This window comes from Lactuca sativa, chromosome 5 (assembly GCF_002870075.4).
Source record: "Lactuca sativa cultivar Salinas chromosome 5, Lsat_Salinas_v11, whole genome shotgun sequence".
NCBI classification, from domain to species: domain Eukaryota; kingdom Viridiplantae; phylum Streptophyta; class Magnoliopsida; order Asterales; family Asteraceae; genus Lactuca; species Lactuca sativa.
In genome coordinates this window covers 196,840,938-196,861,318 of record NC_056627.2, presented here as the reverse complement: position 1 = coordinate 196,861,318, position 20,381 = coordinate 196,840,938, and the positions used below count along the sequence as shown (strand labels likewise).

General features: G+C 36.4%; 1 protein-coding gene across 2 annotated transcripts; it reads left to right on the top strand.

Moving 5' to 3' along the window:
• Positions 1-787: 787 nt before the first annotated feature.
• On the top strand, positions 788-3,024 carry LOC111876576 (uncharacterized). Of its 2 annotated transcripts, none has more exons than XM_023873130.2 (2): positions 788-1,017; positions 1,885-3,024. In XM_023873130.2, exon 2 carries the CDS (start codon positions 1,914-1,916, stop codon positions 2,979-2,981), a length of 1,068 nt encoding a protein of 355 aa, XP_023728898.1. In that variant the 5' UTR covers positions 788-1,017; positions 1,885-1,913; the 3' UTR covers positions 2,982-3,024. The 2 variants fall into 2 exon arrangements, with proteins under 2 accessions (XP_023728898.1, XP_023728897.1); XM_023873129.3 differs by having other exon boundaries at positions 790-1,013; positions 1,885-3,023.
• Positions 3,025-20,381: the final 17,357 nt, after the last annotated feature.

Sequence of the window (20,381 nt, the reverse complement as noted above, 5' to 3'; positions counted from 1 at the left end):
TCGTTCAATTGACCAGAAGTTATTTTGTCGTAGTTTTGAGATATATTTATTTTTCATTTGTCATTTACTTCATTTCTCATTTCCAGTATATTATTAATTTAGTTTTCAAAAATTAAACTTACCATAATGATATTAATTTGAAATCTGAAATTTAAAATTTTAATTTCAAATAAATTTACAACTTAAACTTTTATATTTACCATTTTATTATAATTAACTAGTTTAGCACTTACACCTCGTTCCCGAGTTTAACAAAAGAAAAGAAGAGAAGAGAAAAGAAAGTCATGAGAGAAAATAAAAGAAAGGAAAGGAAAACAAAATTTTCTTTTGTGTTTCCGAGTTGGAGAGAAGTGGAATGAAAGTAAATCAATTTGTTATTTCTTTCCAAATCCTCCCAAATCGGAAAGAAAGTTAGAAGGGAAAGTGATGCTCTCATTTCCCTCCACTTCCTTTCACTTCTCTCCTTTAATGAAACTCAGGAACATCAATTTCTTTTATTTTCTTCTCATTTTCATTCTTTTCCTTTCCTTTCTTTCGTTAAGTTGAACTCGGGACGGGGTGTTAGGCCTAACAATTAAACACATAATTTTATTTATTTATTTTTCGCATCTTTTTTCTTATAATCTTCACTTATTTTAGATTTTAAACTCAAATAAATTTCCTATTTAATCATTTTTATTTAATATTTTGTTTTAATCAACCCGTATAATATATATGGCCTCCGGTCTCCTCACTAGTATCGGGTCCTCTTCATCTAGTCAATTCCAACACGTTTCAATACACCGGTTATAAATACTAAGATTTGGAAATACTATTACAAAGTGCTACCTTTCGCTGGGCCCAAAAGTTTTCTGCAGGTGAACCGATAGTACGGTAGAGTGGGAAGCATCGACGAAATCGTGGTGGACTAACGGAAACGAAATTGTGGATTGTGGGCAGCTGAAATTTCGATTAGGCGGGGAGCATATACGGAGTGGCGAGCATCGCAGATAGGGAGACGAAATCTTTGATATGTATGTAAGCCACCCTTCCGACCCCAATTGATACGTGACGGAGAATATTCAATTTTGTTCGTGTTTGTTTCTACGTGGTTTGAGAGAATTTGGATGTAAATCTGTGATTACATATCCGTTTTCTCCTATCAAACAGTGAATTTCAATTTCATCCATACAAAACCCTAATTTTTTTTATGCATATTGTTCATATACATGTTGTTTTAAGCAATTCACTGAAAATCCATTAACTTTAATGATTTTCATGTTCTTTAATTTTAAGTATCAATAAGACTTTGGTTGAGTCTTGCTCACTTATGGATTTTTCGGTTTCAGTTTTATACGATGATGATTTGTTAGATTCTATGTTACCATTACATGAGCTTAGTTTTTCTTTTGAAATTTTCTTTTATTTTTTATTTTAATAGTTAAAATTTTCATGTGTTTGTGTACAAGTCTATACACGATTACCAATGCAATCGTGAAATAGGTATCTTAGCTTGGTATCTTGACCTGGCGTTCTTTTTAATACAACACTTTTGTCTTTTAATAAAGTGATTTTAATTAGTTTGTTGGATTGATTGAATTTGTTAATTAGGTTACATGTAAGGTTTTGATTACAGCAGCATTATTATCAACAATTTTGTATCCTTGTCGAGGAAATCCTTTTTAGTTCATCAATAACATTTATATTTGTTAAGGATACTCATCTCTTCCAGAACTTGTACTTAACAATTTTGTTTTGTTTTCACATTTTCATTCTTGAGATATATTGTTCTCTTTCTTTTAATTTTTTCGTAAAATTCAATTATTTGAGAAGCCAGGGAAGCATTTATATGTTTCTGTATGTTCATCTCGTGTTTTCACCTCTTGATTATTTTTTATTTTGCAGTTGTAGAAGAGGCCACGATAAGTAGAAGCATGACTCAAAGCCAGAATGATGATGATACATCATCTAGCAGTAAGAGGATCAAGACTTGTCACAACCGTGGTGTGGCACCTTGGTCGGACCTTCACCATGATGCGCTTTTTATAGTTATGATGCAACTGGGAATTGTTGATTTTGTTGCATTCAGCAAAGTCTGCAAGTCATGGAGGTCACAGGCACTCCCTAACAGGAAAAGGTTTATGGCATCCAAACCACCGATGTTGATGTATATCTCTAGTCATGTTAATATGAAAGAGTGCTACCTACAAGACTTTGAAGGAAAAAACTTCAAGACAATACTTCCTCATTCTGGTGGCAGGATCTATGCTGGATTTACTTGTGGTTACTTGATCTTGTATGGGTGGGCAACCAGGGACTTCTGGCTTGTGAATCCTATCACAAGGCATGAACTTTATTTCCCTAATGTCCCTTCGAATGTCTATAGCGGTGAATCAAAAGTCAGTGCTATTCTTATCTTTTCATCTTTAACATCTAAATTGGTGTTTCTTGTTCTAAAGAGATTCAACCATCGAATATGGTTTTCTACAGCGGGTGAAGGAACATGGAATCACGTGTACACCACCTCCTTCATCCTTGATATACATGCTTTTAAGGGGAAGATATATACCCTAAACTACGATAGATATGATTTGACCGAACGAAATTTATGTGAATTGAGACTCAATCCAACGCCCAAACTGACGACACTCAAAACCAAGAATTCTCTGAAGCAAGAAGTCTATTACCCAATGTTTGTAAGTTCGGGTGAAAACCTGTATGTGATGGAAACCTATTCCAAAGATTCGTACAAGGTTCTTGAAATGGATTTTGGAGAAATGAAATGGGTGCCGTTTGAAAAGAACAGAGATGATTACACATTTTTTATTAGTGGCTCGAAGCCTGGTGCTGCTGTTAAACAAGATTTGTGGGTTGAGGCTCAGTCACAGTCACCATACATGAGATATGATGTTACTGATAAATGTGAAAAAGGGAGGTTCTTTACTGCAGATCTGTGGTACTTCCCTCATAAATGTTTGAATGCTGATCTTTTAAATGAGTGATGAGTTGTTAGCACTCTTCTATATATATATATATATATATATATATATATATATATATATATATATATATATATATATATATATATATATATATATATATATATATCACTTTAGGATCCTGTTTCCTTCTTGAGTTTGTTTTCTTGTTCTTGTGCAACATTTTAAAAAATTCAATTATATGAGAAGGGCAACATTTGTATGTATGTTTGTTTGTTTTTTGTTATAACTCTTATGTGAAATTTTTATTTACGAACGTTTCAAATGTCTATTATTCTTTGGCAAGTGTAGGAATGGCTAATACAAGTAGTATGAGTAGCAACCAAAAAAACTAGTGTTAGAATCTCCAAAGTCGGTTACAAAAACGTATTGAATTATGAAGTGTAGAAATGGCTAATCGGGAGTAACATGCTATGTTGATTTTTGGTACATGCTATGTTGTTTGTGTAGGTTGTGTGACTAGCATGCCTATGTTGAATTATGTTTGCTCTTCCGGGGTATAATAGAGGGAATGGGTAGTACATTGCAAATTAAATCGGTTGAATAAACTAGGGCCAAAGCGGTTGTTAGTTGCATGGTTGTTTTAGATAGTTGTATGACACACGGTTTGCATGTACCCGAATATACATGAACCAAAGTGGTGTTTGTGACATCCCTATTTTCACGGCCAAAAAAGACCGATTTTGTTTATGCTTTATAAAAATCAGAGTATCTTTTTTAATAAAAATATTGCGGAATCTGTTCCCAGAAAAAAATATGATAAATATATTATCAAAGCATTTCAGAAGAAATGTATTTTATTCCTTTTTGAAACATTAGGATGTCATCGTGAATACAGAAACATAAGCATAAACAAACCTTACATTCATTTACACTAGTAATCTACATCTCCTTAGTCTCTCAATGTAATGTAGCTTCATATCGATATCTGTGATACAAATAAGCTTAAGTGAGTCAGGTTGGAAAACCTAGTGACTACATAGGGTTTTCAGCCCATAATAATATAATTATTATGTTTAATCATCAAACAATTAACCCAATTACCCATCCCCAATATTTTCTTTATTCTTAAGGGTCTACCCTAAGAATCATTTATCCTACATTCCTTCAATCCAAAGTCCATTGCTTCCAGGGTTTATACGACAGGCACTAAGTCCATAACTGTCAATGCTCGTTCGTAAGGCACTAATTCCATAACTGCTAAAGTTCATTCATCGGGTACTAAATCTATAGCTACCAGTGTTTATCTAATAGGTACTAAGTCCATAACTACCAACGTTTATCTAACATGTACTGAGTCCATAGCTACCAATGTTTATCTAACAAGTACTAAGTCCATAACTACCAGCGTTTATCTAATAGGCACTAAGTCGATGTTATTTATTATGAACTAAGTCTATAGCTGCCAATGTTCACCTATATCATCTTTCATCTCTCATCATTCATCTACCTATGTTTTACCCAACATATTCGTAAATATAAAATACATATACAATTTAAATTATTTAAAACATGTATAAAATCGTTCATCCAACATAGATAGCAAGTATACAGGTTATATGCACATATAGCATGTAATTTATATAAAATACTTTATATCTATGTGTAAGATGAAAGTAACTATGCACTCACTTGATAACGTGGTGACTCGAAATTCGAGCAGTGCTTTGCTTCTTAGCAATATGATTTTCTTCGACGAAACCTAGTATTATTACCACTAGATTTTAGTCTAATCTTTATTGCGACTAATTATTAGTCTAGATTCATCATTAACTCAAAGTCTACTTCATGATCTATCAAGTAAGGAACAACCAGATAGGATCATATTGGAGGTAGGGTCCATTTGGTATACGGAGTATACTGTTTGGAAATCCCACTTTAAACACCTCACCAAATCACAACATAGACATCATTCCCGTAAGTAGATCAATCAATATAACGACTTTTAATCACTGATAAATCTCATCTGTAATGATATTATATTTATATATAAGCTATATTTAAAGTATGGTAGGCGTATCTCACTTACAGCGGGTTTTTATTAAAAACCGGGCTTCCCTGGAGCAGCATTTCCGAATCGAAAAGCTCTTTTCTCGGAGCCTTCGGGAGCCTCGGGGCTTCCTTCGGGTGCTAGGTGGGTTTACCTAGGCTTTAGGGGATTTTAAAGGCTAAAGAGAGAAAGTGAAGTTGGGTGGAGTAAAGAATGAGGGGAACCCGATACCTCTATTTATAGGTTGCAAATCACCAAAGCTCGTCGAGTTGGTGCCAGATGGCACCATTCTGGTGGCAAAACGTGTGTGGCCTACATTGTGCCACGTCACCCCTTTTTGCAGCAACACCATGCCGACTTCTAAACCCCGAACCTTCGCATACGAGCTTTGTTTTCGATGTTATTTATATCCACGTGTAGGTAAAAACAAGATATACAACTTTGATTTTGACTCCATTGGCTAATTCTCGACTGATCTTAAATTTAACAACAGGAGGAGATTATACTACTAAATGACCGCGAAAAATTTGTCACTCCTTCATACGGACTACGTTTTCGTCTGTATTTTTATCGTTGAGTTCCTATTAATGAGATCTTCAACTCTCATTTAGGTCATGTAGGCCAAAAGCCGCTCGAACTAAAATTCGAGTTTCAGGTCGTGCACTATTATGCCAAATCTTAGAAAATTTATAACTTTGTCATACAAAGTTAGATTTGGGCGTTCTTTTTATGGACGATCTTAGTTTAACTTATTCTACGACTTTCATTTATATTACTAAGGCTAAAAATTCATCTATCATAAATTCACTATTTACGTCTCCCAATGTCGTGTCGGTTTTGCCGTAAAACTTCGACGAGCGATAACTTCTTCGTTATAACTCAGATTTCGACGTTCTTTATATGTATGGAACCCTTGTAACATATATTAAAACTTGGTTAATATTAATCCTTCTAAATAATCTTCCATAAAAAACTCATTTTTGACGCTCATTGTCTCTAAATTGACTAGCCCGAATATGCGTGCGTTACAATTTTGGCTTTATGGTATGGCCAGATCAAACATCATGTGGGATTCCAGATAGGGATGGAAATTCCACCTAACCTGGTTGACCCGCCCCTATTAGGGATGGGTATTCCCCATGAAAACAGGTACCGGGTACGGGGCCGATGATCCCCATTATGCTAAAACCAGGGATGGGGCCGGGGTCGGGTATAACAATCCCCAACCCGCCCCGCCCCCGCTTTGATGACTATATATATATATATATATATATATATATATATATATATATATATATATATATATATATATATATATATCATTTATTGAATTTGAATTAAGTCCACTAAAATGAATTGATCTATATTAGACCATTAGAGATAGAGTTCATATACCAAATTCTGTTCCCTATTCGAAGAGTTCATCAATCGTCACTTTGTTCGTCGATCTGTATACCAAATCGACACTTTTTGTTTTAATGCTTGTTAAACTTTATCATTGATGTAAACATAATATGTTTATGACATATAGTTTTGATCACTTATTATTTTTTTTCTTTTGTTTAAGTTGAGATTATTATGTTGATAGATTAGGGATGAGTTGTGGATGGGCCAGGGATGGGCTAGGGAAAAGCCCAAAATATAAAGGGGAAGGGATTTGATTCCTTGCATCCGTCGGGGATCGGGATGGGGATGCGGACGAGGTTAGTCACTCGGGGATGGGGACATGGATGGTTAACCCCGCCCCAAACCCGCCCCATTTTCATCCCTAATTCCATTGGTGTATTGGTAGAATTGACAACATTCGTACCGATCCCCTGAACGACATCGTAGGTCCTTGTACTTTGCAGCCCGGGGAGTACCGAAGAGTGGAAGTCTTAGAGTTGGTTCTTTGGATAGAAGTAATGAGCCATATAGAGCGTTGAATGGGCTAAGCACCTGATTAATGAATAGGATAAAACCTTGGGCAAGGTAACACTAAGTAACTCTAACTTAGATAATTAATTGAATGTAGATTATATGTTAAAATTGTATATAATAATCGGTTGAAAAATAATTATATATGATAATCAATTGAATTGAAATTATATGTAATAATCGGTTGCTTTGGCATATATATAATAATCGGTTGAATTGAAATTATTTATAATAATTGGTTAATTAAAATGATATATATGATCGGTGCAATTGAACTATGTATGACACGGTAGAACGTTGTATGAATAATGGTTTAAATGAATTATGATATGAAATATTGCAATTGTATGCTGATTGCTATGTGGTAGAATATACGTGAAGTATGGTTGATATATGATCATAATTTATATGAAGGACCGATTATGATATTGTGTGTTTTCTGTTTGGTTGTGTACAACTTTATTGACGCACAAAGAATGTGTTGAGACTTGTTTCTTTGTTACGTGCCTTAAGATCGGTGTGGGTAATGTAGGACTGTGGGTTGTTGAGGTTGGTTCACTTTCTGGGTAGTTTAATTTGAAGAATGATGCAAATTGAATAAATTTTATTTACTTATGTAATTTTCTTCCGTTACATTTAAACGGTTTTGCTTTATGGACGTAACGTTGTTGTTTTATTGTGAAATGTTTTTGAAATAAACCATTTTAAGAGTTCCCTTGCAATTTTTTGTTAGGAAAAACTTCGGAGTTGAGTTTGCATCATGTTGAATTGGATGATCATATTGGACTCGACCTCAATAATCGCAATAATAAATTGGTTGAAGTTACACCATCTTTTCGTCGAATGGGTTGTGACAAGTGAAAAGGAAGGAAATAATGGGTTCTTCAAGCTCTTTAGTAAACACTGCATTTTCCAATAAAATCCAACAAATAAGTTTAGATCTTATGGGTTTGCGATCCTCAATTGGATAGATATATGGAATATTGGGTTTTAAGGGATCATGAAGCCGACTGAATCAACGATGCCGAAGAAAATCGAAAAAATATGTAATGTCCCAAAAAACTTTCATTTTTAAAACAAAAAAAGCATGCTATTGGTCATAAAAATTAACATTCATTTATTTGATAACATATATTAAAGTAACACTTTCATAAGTATGAGACATCTCAAAATCATATTAGCTAATATGATGCAATCATGTCGTGCACTTCCGTATTGCCAAAAAGATCAGCAACATTTAAACTTAAAACCGTAAGCACAAAGCTTACTGAGTTCCCAAGATAGCACATACCATATATATCCACATACATAACAATATGACATATTTCAGTCGACGAGTCTGTTTCAACCCATATGAATGTTATGGTCCTCCTACAGTCTTACAATCACTTCTGATGTTGCTGTCCTCCTGCAAACTTTTTTGCTATGGTCCTCTTATAGTCTTTTAGACAGCTGTTGTGGTCTTCTCATAGTCTTTCATATAATTGCTATGGTTCTGTCATAGTCTTTCATGCAAAAGTCACAAAGACAATCTAGCATACTACATAATATAGTGAGAATACTAGCCTAAACTACAAACTAGAATCTCAACAACAACCTCAGCAACAAAACAGCTAATTCGAACTACCTAATGACAAATCAGGACTAGTCCTTAGTCAAATACTCAATTCTACACAAGTTTGACCAAAAGTAAGTTTGTTCAAAAGTCAACGGTCAACGGTCAAAGTCAACGATTAACTCATCATCATGTGGTTAACCCCATGATCGCGTCGTGGTAGCTATACAATAGAACTGTCGTGGTAGAACTCATCATTCGTCTTGGCCAACCATCTACCACATCTTGGTGAACTTCCGAAACAACTTAATGGGTTAAGCCCTTAACCCAAAACTCTAGAGCTCAAAAAGCTCAGATCTGATCCTTTCAAAGGTTCTGATGGATAAAGTTTCCAACTTTATCCTTATGCACATCTCAACAAGCCAAGATCTACAACCCTAAATCTAAAATGGTCATTATAAATGCATGGACTTCAAGTCAAGACCATGTAACCACTATTTCTTCCTCCTTAATAGTCCAAAAGATGAACAATGTAACCAAAAGGTTCTGGATTTCACCAAACCCCAAGAACATGAAGGTTTTGGGACCAAAACGAACATAAATTCATTATAACCTGATTCAATGATAATAAACACTAATATTGAGACTCTATACCTCCCAAGAGTCTAAAAGGTGGTTTGAGATAGAAAATCTAGGCTGAAAAACTCTTTTTTGATGTGGTAACTTTATAGAAGAACAGTCGCGGTCAAACTCGTCATCGAGTCAAGTATCACAACATATGCAGTATAGTAATCAAAGTACAACAACCATTGCATTAATAGTAATAGTTTTACATAGTTTACATTGTATAGAATCATCAAAGTAATACATAAACTAGTATAGATGCAGCTTGGCACAAAACCGTCTTCAACAGAAGCTCCTGGAACGTACCTGTCTAATGCTGACCTGAGAATACAAGTTATTTGAAAAGCGAGTATCAGCATTTTTACAAATGTTGGTGAGTTCATAAGTATTTAGTGTCATTTTATTCAAATAACTTAATTAAAAGTAGTAGTTTGGAATCAACAGTGTATTAGAGTCCTTTCCAGAAAATCCTATATTTTCTTAAATAAAAGTAGTCTTCTATAAAGACCCGACAGAGTTATGTTGTAAAAAGTAATTTCCCTTAAACACTATCATTAACAAAATACGGTGTTTGATTTTAAAGGAAGTAGAAGAATATCAGGGAAAGTAACATATGCCTCAGCAGTGAAGACTGCTGACTAAGGCAGAAAGAAATCATAGACTCCATGAGAGTATCGAATGAACGGTACGCATGGCTCAGTCTAACAAAAGGAGACACAGACCCCAGACGGTATCAAATGAAAGATACGTCTAGTAAGGTCCAAAAACAGTGAACACAGACCCCAGACAGTATTAACTGAATGATACATCCAGCAAGGTCTAAAAACAGTGAATACAGACCCCAGACAGTATCAAATGAATGATATGTCTAGCAAGGTCTAAAAACAATGAACACAGACCCCAGACAATATCAAATGATTGATACGTCTAGGAAGGTCTAAAAACAGTGAGTACAGTGAATACAATGTTAAAACCCATTACCTTAAGGCCATGAATTATAAGGTAACCCCGAGATAATCGTAACCATACTGATAGACACTAGAGAACTTGACGCCCTACAAGCGTCAGTGTAAGTGTGACATTTGTCACCCCTTGGCTTGGTAGGCCATGGACTGTAGCTAGCAGTCAGGGTGTGGGGGTGTCAATCCCGTATAGATCTATACACACAATGTCCGCTCTCCCTACAAGAGACTCTGGTTACCAACTTGACAACGGAGAAGGCCGTGTATTGAAGATGTATCTCGTATAGTGAGATCTGATGTAAAATACTGGATTGATGATAGAGACTCACAACTGAACTGACTAATGTAAACTTATATGTCTATGCTTGTACACATAATATATATCTAATGATCAAACGACCTTCGGACGGGCATCCAATCCCACCAGACCACATCTCAACGAAGAAAAGGAAATAGGGCGAACTAGCCTTCCTAAGCCCTTTAAACATTACTTATATATATATATATATATATATATATATATATATATATATATATACACACGCACAGGCATACATTTAACTAAGTAGAAGCATTTAACAAAGTTTAAGTGTTTAACGAAGTAGAAGCGTATCGTGAAGTATAAGCGTATTGTGAAGTATAAGCGTATCGTGAAGTATAAGCGTATCGTGAAGTATAAGCGTATTGTGAAGTATAAGCGTATCATGAAGTATAAGCTTATCGTGAAGTATAAGCGTATTGTGAAGTATAAGCATATTGTGAAGTAGGAGCATTAACAAGTATAAGTGAAGTAGAAGCGTTAACAAGTATAAGTGAAGTAGAAGCGTTAACAAGTATAAGTGAAGTAGAAGTGTTAACAAGTATAAGCGTATCACGAAGTGAAAGCGTTATCAAGTAGGAGTTTAAACTAAGTAGAAGTATAACGAAACAGTAGTATCTAACAAGTAGGAGTATAAAAACATGAAAGAAAAACTTGATGAAAACTTTGGAAAACCTTTATAAACAAGTTTTGAATGAAACTTTGATAAAACATTTTGGGTAAAGAAATCCTTTGTTTAACATACTGCCGTAACAGGATTTTAAGTAAAAGATACAACGTGAGAAACAATTTGAGAAAAGCTTTGTACAAGTGAAGATGTTTTGGAAAACCATTGACAGTATCATACTTGGTAAAAATAGTTAACAATGTAATAAATCCTTGTGCATGCGGGTTATCAATCACATGTGATTGATATGATAACTGACATGTTTAACTTGTATTCCCCCCCATAAAAACATGTAAAAACATTTAAAAGGTTCATTCAGGGGTATGAACTCACCTGATGTAAGTGGATCCGACGAAGGTGCCGGTTGGGTGCTCGGTGTCAAGTAAAGACTTGAACACACTTAGTGACCTATTAACATATGATAACATATGTTTACATACAATTAGTGTCGGTTGGGTAAGGAATTTACTCTTCAAGAGTAAACTCTTAAGAGAGATTTCGGCCCTAAACACCTCATACCCATGAGTTTACGACCGTAAACTCATGGATGAGGTTCTTGAGTGCTAAATGGCCTTGAAACATTTGGGGATTAAATCTAGTTTGAGTCTAATGCATTGGAAAGGGTTTTAACTCACAAATGGACCATTTATTGGAGTTTACGGCAGTAAACTAGGTGTTTACGACCATAAACTCCCCCACACATATTCCTTTGGTGTTTTAAGGCTTAAATGATAGAGAATAAAATACTTTGCATTTTTCCAAGTCAAATGGGGAGTTTACGACATCATTTGGGCACTTAATGGGAGTTTACGGCCCATGGACCTTTTCCTAGGGGGTTTACGGCCATAAACTCCTATTTCCTTGGATTTATTGAAATTTAAAGCCTTTACAACAATGAAATTGCTTCTAGACATTTTTCCAAGGCCATAGGAGGTGTTTGTGGGCATTTCTAACACTAGAAATTGAGTTTACTCCCCATGAAGAGGAGTTTACGGCCCAAGCATGTTCTTGGGCAGTAAACTCGAGTTTACTCCCCAAAATGTTAGTTCAAGGTGTTCTAAGTCCGTTTCCATAAGTCATTTCGCCATATCTAAGCCTTAGGGGTAGTTTAGAGGGGTTTTCGGGCTTAAAAACCCCATTTAGGGGTGTTCACGGTCCAAGAGTGTTCTTGGGCCGTAAACACATGATGTAACCCCTATTTGATGTCTTAAAATCGAATTTGCATGCTAGGTAAGCTATACAACAAGTTAGGGTAGATTGCTTACTCGTTTGGGGCTCGAAACGGACGATTTTTGGCTCGAAAAATAAGTTGTAGAGAGAGAGTGTAGAGAGAAAGTGGAAAAGGTGGAAATGAAGTCCACTCCCCCGTATATAGGGGCTTGAGTTGAGGCTCAGTGGTAATCTACCCGATACTGCCGTTAAACGGGGCTTTTGGTCGCACCCGATTTAGTGGTCGTATTTTGACTTGGTTGAAACTAAAAATTTTAAGGGCATTTTGTGGGTGTTTCTAATTTTATTTCAATCCTTACCAAGTCATTATAAAAGTCCCAAATTAATTAACCTCTTCCAAAAGGTTAACGGACAAATAAATAAAGCGAGACTTATTAACGGAAGGAGGTTAAAAATGACGGAATAAATTTCTGGTTGTCACAATGGACTTCAAGGAAAGAACATGTAACCAATTTTTCTTCCTCCTCAGTTGTCTAAAAGCTAAACTATATAACCAAAAGGTTATGGATTTCAACAAACTCGTAGAACATGAAGGCTTTGGGATCAAAATGACCATAGATACATTATAAATTAGATCCAAGGAAAATAAACACCGAGATTGAGACTTTAGACCTCCCAAGAATCTGTAAGGTGGCTCAAGATAGAAAAGCTAGGCTGGAAGACTCTTTCTTGATGTGGTAGCATGTTAGATGTCATTTTATGCATCTTTTATAGTAGTTTTTATTAGTATTTTGTATCCCATTTTATGTTTTTTACATGCATTAGTTTAAATAATGATCAACTCATGTATTTTGCCAAATGTCCCATACTGCTCATGTTTTTATTTCTAGTTTTACATATTTCTAGTGGAGCAGTAAATTGGAATTCATTGAAGCATATCTGGAGCTTGTCTGGAGCCGAAATGCTAATGAAGGACACGTACGGGCCACGCCTCACCAAACACAGGCCGTTCTCCACTTACGAAACTTAACCAAAAGATTTCTGATTTTTTTAGCCCTTTTAAAAACTTAGGTTCTAAAGCACGGTTCATGCTCTCCCATGCATGTGTCATGCCTGCCTCTTAATCCCAGTTAGTACGTTATTTTGGATGTTTAAAGTTGCATAGTCCAAGAACGGGTCATGCTCTCTAGGAACGGGCCATGCTGAAACGCCCTAATTTTTTTTTTTTTACTTTTAAAACATTAATCGATACAACAACTTTACTCCCAACATATTCATAGTAAAAATAGTATTTAAGAATATGAGTAAAAATCATAATTAACCACTATGAAAATAAACTCTGGGGGATTATGTACAGTTACATCAGGCCCTTACCTTTCGAACTAGAATTACCTGAAACCATAACCATAAAAATGTAAGCACAAAGCTTAGTGAGTTCCCCAAAATACCACATACCATAAATATCATTGGGCCTAGCCCTAGGATATATAACGACCCAAGCATACAGTTATGAGCCCAGCTCTGGGGCTCCGTGTAACAACCCATTATTTCAAACAAATCAAACAAATCATGGCCCAAAACTCTAAATGACATAAAGCCCAAATGGCCCTAAAGACTTCTAGTGAGTACGCCCGTATGCCACCCAAGTACGCCCAACGTACTGCTGGATCGAAGAGAGGGTAACGGGTTGAGACCCACTACACAAAACGTACTAGGAGGGTACGCCCGTTGTACCATTCTGGTGCCCAAAATCAACTTCTAGCTCTTAATGCTTAAAGACCAAATCATACAAATCATAGATCTAACTCTAAGGAAATCTTAATTCATAAGGTTGATGATTTTATGACTTTATATTGCTTAATGGAGTCCAAACCAAAGCCCTATATTCATAACATCACCAAAAGACCACTAACTCTTGCATGGAGGAGATATACCCATCAAGATTCGATTAATATGACTTAATCACCTAAAAATGACTAGAAGTGATGCTCAAAGGTTCAGGAGTAACTACTACTCACAAGATCCAAACCATGGGACCAAAACATGCTCATAACATAACTTAAAACTAGATCTACATAAAAGAACCACCAAGATTGATGCTTTATACCTCCAAAAAAAAGATCAAGATGAACAAGGTCTGGATCTAAAAGCTTCAAGCCCGCCAACACTTCTCCTCCAATATGCACCAAAACACTCCAAATCACTCAAAGGGCTAAAAAATATGATAAATTGGGTTAGGGCTTCGAGGGTGCTGCTTTATGGGATGGAGGCTGAAGATAAGAAGGGTTTCCAATAATTGAAGGTCTTTAAATAGGGTCCAAGACCCAATAATTAGGATTTTCCCCTGACTTATGTATTCCCAGTTTACACTTTGTACAACCAACATACTAGATAGAAATATTGCGGTCAACTTAGCCAAGTACGCCCAACGTACTGGCCAAAAGTCATTCCATTTCTAACTCCTTTTACTTAAAACCTTCTGAACTAGAATCCTTAATTCATGAAAAGGGCTGAAGCCTCACTTTTACTATTATACATCTGGACTCTAAAGCACCAAACGAAAGCTAGGTTCACACAACCTAGATACTTCATACTTAATTGGGTCTAAAATCTGAACCCTTTGAAGAGCAAGGCCCTAACTTGAACCATTAATGCCCATAATTCTTGAAATAGGAAGCTTCTCAAAACCGGATGTTACAACCCTCCCCCACTTAAACTGGATTTCATCCTCGAAATCACTACTTGTTGTTTTCTAGGAACCTAGATGATTTGGCTAATCCTTCCTTAACCCCGCTTCGGGCTAAACATCAACTCATACATACGGTGACCCTTCAATGCTACAATCGAAATCCAAACTCAGCAGGACTCACTTACCCTGACTACAAATGAATCATTTTCCCACTCACTTAAACCACTGAAGAATAACGATTGTTACTCGACCTAAAATCTGGAAATCCAATAACTTGTCTAGCCTTCCGACTTATAAAACCATTTGAAACACAGACAATATGACTACACATTGCAACCAAACCGAATGAAGTCCTCCTGGTCCTAAATTATCTTGATGATAATCCTAGAGAACAAAATCCCTGACCATTCTTTGCTGTCGAAAAGATCTTTCATAGAAAACAAAGGTGACTCCCATCGCGAGTCTCATCCTTATGTGCCAACCTAGTGCATAACTCACAACTCACTATCCAAAGATTTACCTATTCATTCTATCCAACATCTTCTGATTCCATGGTGACCTTCTACTAAGATGGGATATAAAATCCCCAATCATCCACTACATCTAACAATCTCACGCACGGTCACACCATGAGACTCCGCTCAAGAGTCTAACTCCTACAGGCCACCTAAATCTAAGCAACACACAGATGCTATCCGTTGACCACAGAGTCACCCTACTCAAAACGTGATACAACACCTTACATCAAGCCAATTTCTATCGGGTTTCACCCATACTATCATACCAAAACGGGCCTCGCCTATAGGTCTCACCCAATCTACACAATCGAACGGACCTCACTAACGGTTCTCACTCACTCGAGGGATATACAAGGCTAAACATCACCTCAGGTCCAACAATCCAAATTCCAAACAAGGAGGGGTCAATCTAACACAACCCTCAACCTGGATTCAATCACATATCCACCATGCATCACTACTAATGTGCCACCCACTAGGTGAAAGGTTTTGAATCTTCAACCTTGTGAAACCTGTTTGATTAGTGTCCAAGTCCATAACTATGATTGGTATATACTTGACCCGACCCAGCATGGTCTATTTGGGTTGCATGGCATCATGCATTTGGGTAGACTAAAATGAGAGAAATAAGACTTAAGGTTTATTAATATATTATAAGCTCTAATATATTAATAAGATTATTTAATTAGTATTGATCAAGAATTAATCTAGAATTAATTAAGTGATAAAAAAGAAGACTAATTAAATATATGGGTTGATTGTGTAAATCATCCATACTTGTATAGTGGGCTAATGTGACAACCCGAAGTTATTCTGTTGCCGTAACCCGTTCCGCCCGTAAAACCCGTCTTTAGCAAGTCGTTCCGATTTCGCTTTTGGGCTAAATTATTTAAATTTATATGTTATTTATAATCTCATGAGTATCCAAACTCCTTAGAAACTCATGTAAACGGCCAAAATTATTAATTTGTTACGACAACTTAATCGGGTGTGACCAAAAGCCCCGTTTAACGTCGTTATCGGGTAGAATTCCACCGTGTCCCAAACCCGAACTATATATAAAGTTGATTAAACCTCATTTGATTCTTTTTCACTCTCTCACTACTCTCTCTCTAACCTCTCTCCTCAATCCAAACATAAGGTCCAAAATCGTCAAATTAAGGCTCCAATTCATCAAGGTAACTTCCCTAACTCATAGATTAGCATCCTTATCCTTCAAATTCGTGTTTAATCTATGGAAAAGGACCATATTCATGTTTCTACGGCTCTGGAACACTCTTGGGCCGTGAACGCACATAAAGGGGGGTTTTTGAGCCTTAAAACCCTTTCAATCCACCTTTGGAGCTTAGATATGGCTAAATGACATAAGGGAACGGACTTAGAACACCTTGAATCCAAATTTTTAGGAGTAAACATGAGTTTACTGCCCAAGAACATGCTTGTGCCGTAAAGTCATCTTCATGGGGAGTAAACTCAAATTTGAGTGTTAAATTGCCACTTAAACACACCAATAGCCATGGATTAAATTCTAGAACCAACCACAATCGATTTAGGGGCCATAAACATGATGAAAACACTCCCTTTAGGAGCTTACGGCCGTAAACTCCGCAAGAATGGGTTCTTGGGCTGTAAAATCACATACACAAGTCAAATGATGCCCTAAATTCATTCTAAGGCTTGTAAATTGGTTTGAATCACATGTGATTAATCTAGAGCCACAAAATCATGTAAGGAATGGTCACATAGGAGCTTACGGCCGTAAACTCCTAGTTTATAGCCGTAAACTCCATTTGGTAATGTTCTTGATGATTAGATCCATTCCTAAGCCTTAGATTAAATCCTAGCAACTTTTGCCAAGTGTTATTTGACCATTTGGCACCATAAAACATTTCATCCATGAGTTCACGGCCGTGAAATCATGTGGAGTTGGTCTTAGGGCCGTAAACTCCCTAAGGAGTTTACTCTTGAGGAGCAAACACATTATCCGAGCCCTATACGTCCGTAGATGCCACCCTGGTCACTCCATACACTTGATTTGAAGTGTTTTCGCGTCTTGGAGTGTATAATCATATCTAATTAGTGATTCAAAGTCTAATTAGATACATTTGTATATAATTTCATATTACATAGGAACCTCGCGCATTATCAAGCCCCGAACTGACACTTAGCATCCTAGACGACACACTCCTCGACTGGTGAGTTCATACCCCTACGCTTTTTCTGTGTTTTTCAATGTTTTCAGGGGGGGGGGGGGAATACAAGCAAACTATAAATGTTTTCAAAACCTAAAACTGATATATTTCTATAAATATATGGCTAACCTTTAGATATCTTTACCCCTTATGTATTATGCTGAGCATAAGGGATGTTTTATCGATTATAACTACATGGATTTCAGTAAAGGAAACAATCAAATCAATCAAATTATTATGGGAATAATTTGGGATCGTTAGTTCTTGTTTAATAAGTACAGATTCATGTAAAGCTTTTAGATAAACTATGTCTGATTCAGTTTATCTCCGTTTAGTTTAGGGTATTTTGCCAGATAATTTCATTGTACTTTAATGTTTTCACTGTATTATGTTTCTAAATGATTAGTATGTTTGTTAACGTCCGAAAACACTGTGAGTAATTTAATACTAGCTTGTGAGATTCGTCATAACCCTTTGGGTTATCAGTAAATCCTCGCCGGAAGTGTAACTAGAGTCTCCTGGAGGGAGAGTGTGGAATTTGTGAATAGATATATTCGGGACTAACAATCCCACACCTAAACTGCTAGCTATAGTTAGGCGGGCACGTCTGGGGTGACAAATTCTGGATATCGTCCGACGTCTAAAGAACGTCAAGGAGGTATCGGTGTCGCATCAGCATGGTTACCCGACTCACAATACGTATTAATATAAGTTTATTCATGGATTTGATTTTATATCTATTTTCAAACTTTTGTATCTATATCTAGTGCGAGATGTTAGTCCCATGGTTTTCAATCTATATCTAGTACGGGATGGTAGTGCCATGTCTTTTAATCTATAGTTTTTGTGTATTAAGCTATGTTATATCTAGTGTGGGATGTTAATCCCATGGTTTTGAATCTATATCTAGTGCGGGATATTACTCCCATGGTTTTGAATCTATATCTAGTGCGGGATATTAATCCCATGGTTTTGAAATCTATATCTAGTGCGGCATCTTAATCCCATGGTTTTGAATCTATATCTAGTGCGGGATATTAATCCCATGGTTTTGAAATCTATATCTAGTGCGGGATCTTAATCCCATGGTTTTGAATTTATATCTAGTACGGGATAGTATTCTTATGGTTTTCAATCAATATTTTTATGTATTAAAAATATCTATTGTTATACTGGATGGTAATTCCCATTGGTTTTTCAGTATATAGTTTTATGTATTAAACTATACATTATTGTATTTAACTAAACTTTACTTTTAGGAAAATAAGAGTTTTTCCTGGGATAACAAACTATACATAACTGGATCGTATAATAATTAGATAACTAAACTATACTTATAAGAAAATATGAGATTTTCTTGGATAAAAAACTTTTCGGAAAAACCAAAGGAAACTTCTACATTTTTAGAAAATAAACCTCTTATGAACTCACCAGCTTTATGCTGATTTTCAAACTGCTTGTATTCTCAGTTCCACATTAGAGAGGTACCAGCGATCCTTTTGGCGAAGACGGAATACGAAGAAGACACGTCTGTACTTTTGTTTATATGATATGTATATGTATAACACATGTAACTCTTGTTTTCAGACAATGTAAATGAATCTATGTAATGTAAATTTTTGTGTTTACTATGCTTACTATGTACATTGGTTGTGATATTCATGACGTCCTCCGCCCCGAAACGTTTCCGCCTTTGGTTTCGGGGTGTGACAGATTGGTATCAGAGCCCTTGTTTATAGTGAACTAGTATACCAAACCTTACATGGTATAAGACTATAAACACTAAGGGGCCTAAGTGCTATGAACTAAAAGTATACCTTAAAGTATAAGTATTTTCAAAAGTATACAAGTATACCTAACTGTCGAAATCTGTAACTACAAGTAGAACAAAACATAAGTAAATGGGTGTTGTATGCTGTAGTTAAACATGGGTAGTTATGTAGTCGTGTCTAGGATCAATATAGCCTGGCCAACTATATTCATTCGAGACACGGCCAACATGTGCTTGGGAGTGACTGTGGTATGCGACATGCCTAAAACTTACCCAATACCCAAACAACGAGCCGTCACTGCAGCGAATCATGAAATACTATCGGAGTATTTCTCGAGCCAAATCCATTATAGAAATTCTCATTCCAGCGTTGCTCCTCAATCATCCCTTTAGCGATAGTTTATCTACTTTGATAACTCTTTCTTGCTTTATCGTTTAATAGAATTCTATATCTGTCTTGATGAGATATCCCCTGTTCTATATCTCTTGATACAATTCAGAGGACTTATGATCCTCTCTTTCCTGATCTATTTAGATCAAGATGCCTCTAAGAAAGAGACCCAGCTCAAAGAACAACAACAACCCTCCGCCACCACCTCCTCCCCAAATTGATCCTGTAATGTTTCAGGCAGCTGTTACTGCCGCAGTGGCAGCCGCCATGTCTCAAATGAACCCCGGTGGTTCAGGAGGTGGTCCCCAGCCCCAAAACTAAGATGATAGCCAAGGAAACCGGAAAGAGTGTACCTATAAAGATTTTATGAACGCGAAACCCACATCCTTTGATGGCACTGGAGGTGTCATTTCCCTCACCCGATGGTTCAAGAAAATCAAATCTATCTTTGAAATATGTGCCTGTTCGGAATCTGTTAAAGTGAAGTTCGCCGCTTGTACCTTCACCGATAGAGCCTTGACTTGGTGGAATGGCCGAGTCAAGTGCCTAACCCTACCCGTAGCCAATGCAATGGGTTGGGAAGCCATGAAAGAACTTCTTCTTGCAGAGTACTGCCCTCGGGGCGAGATGTAGAAATT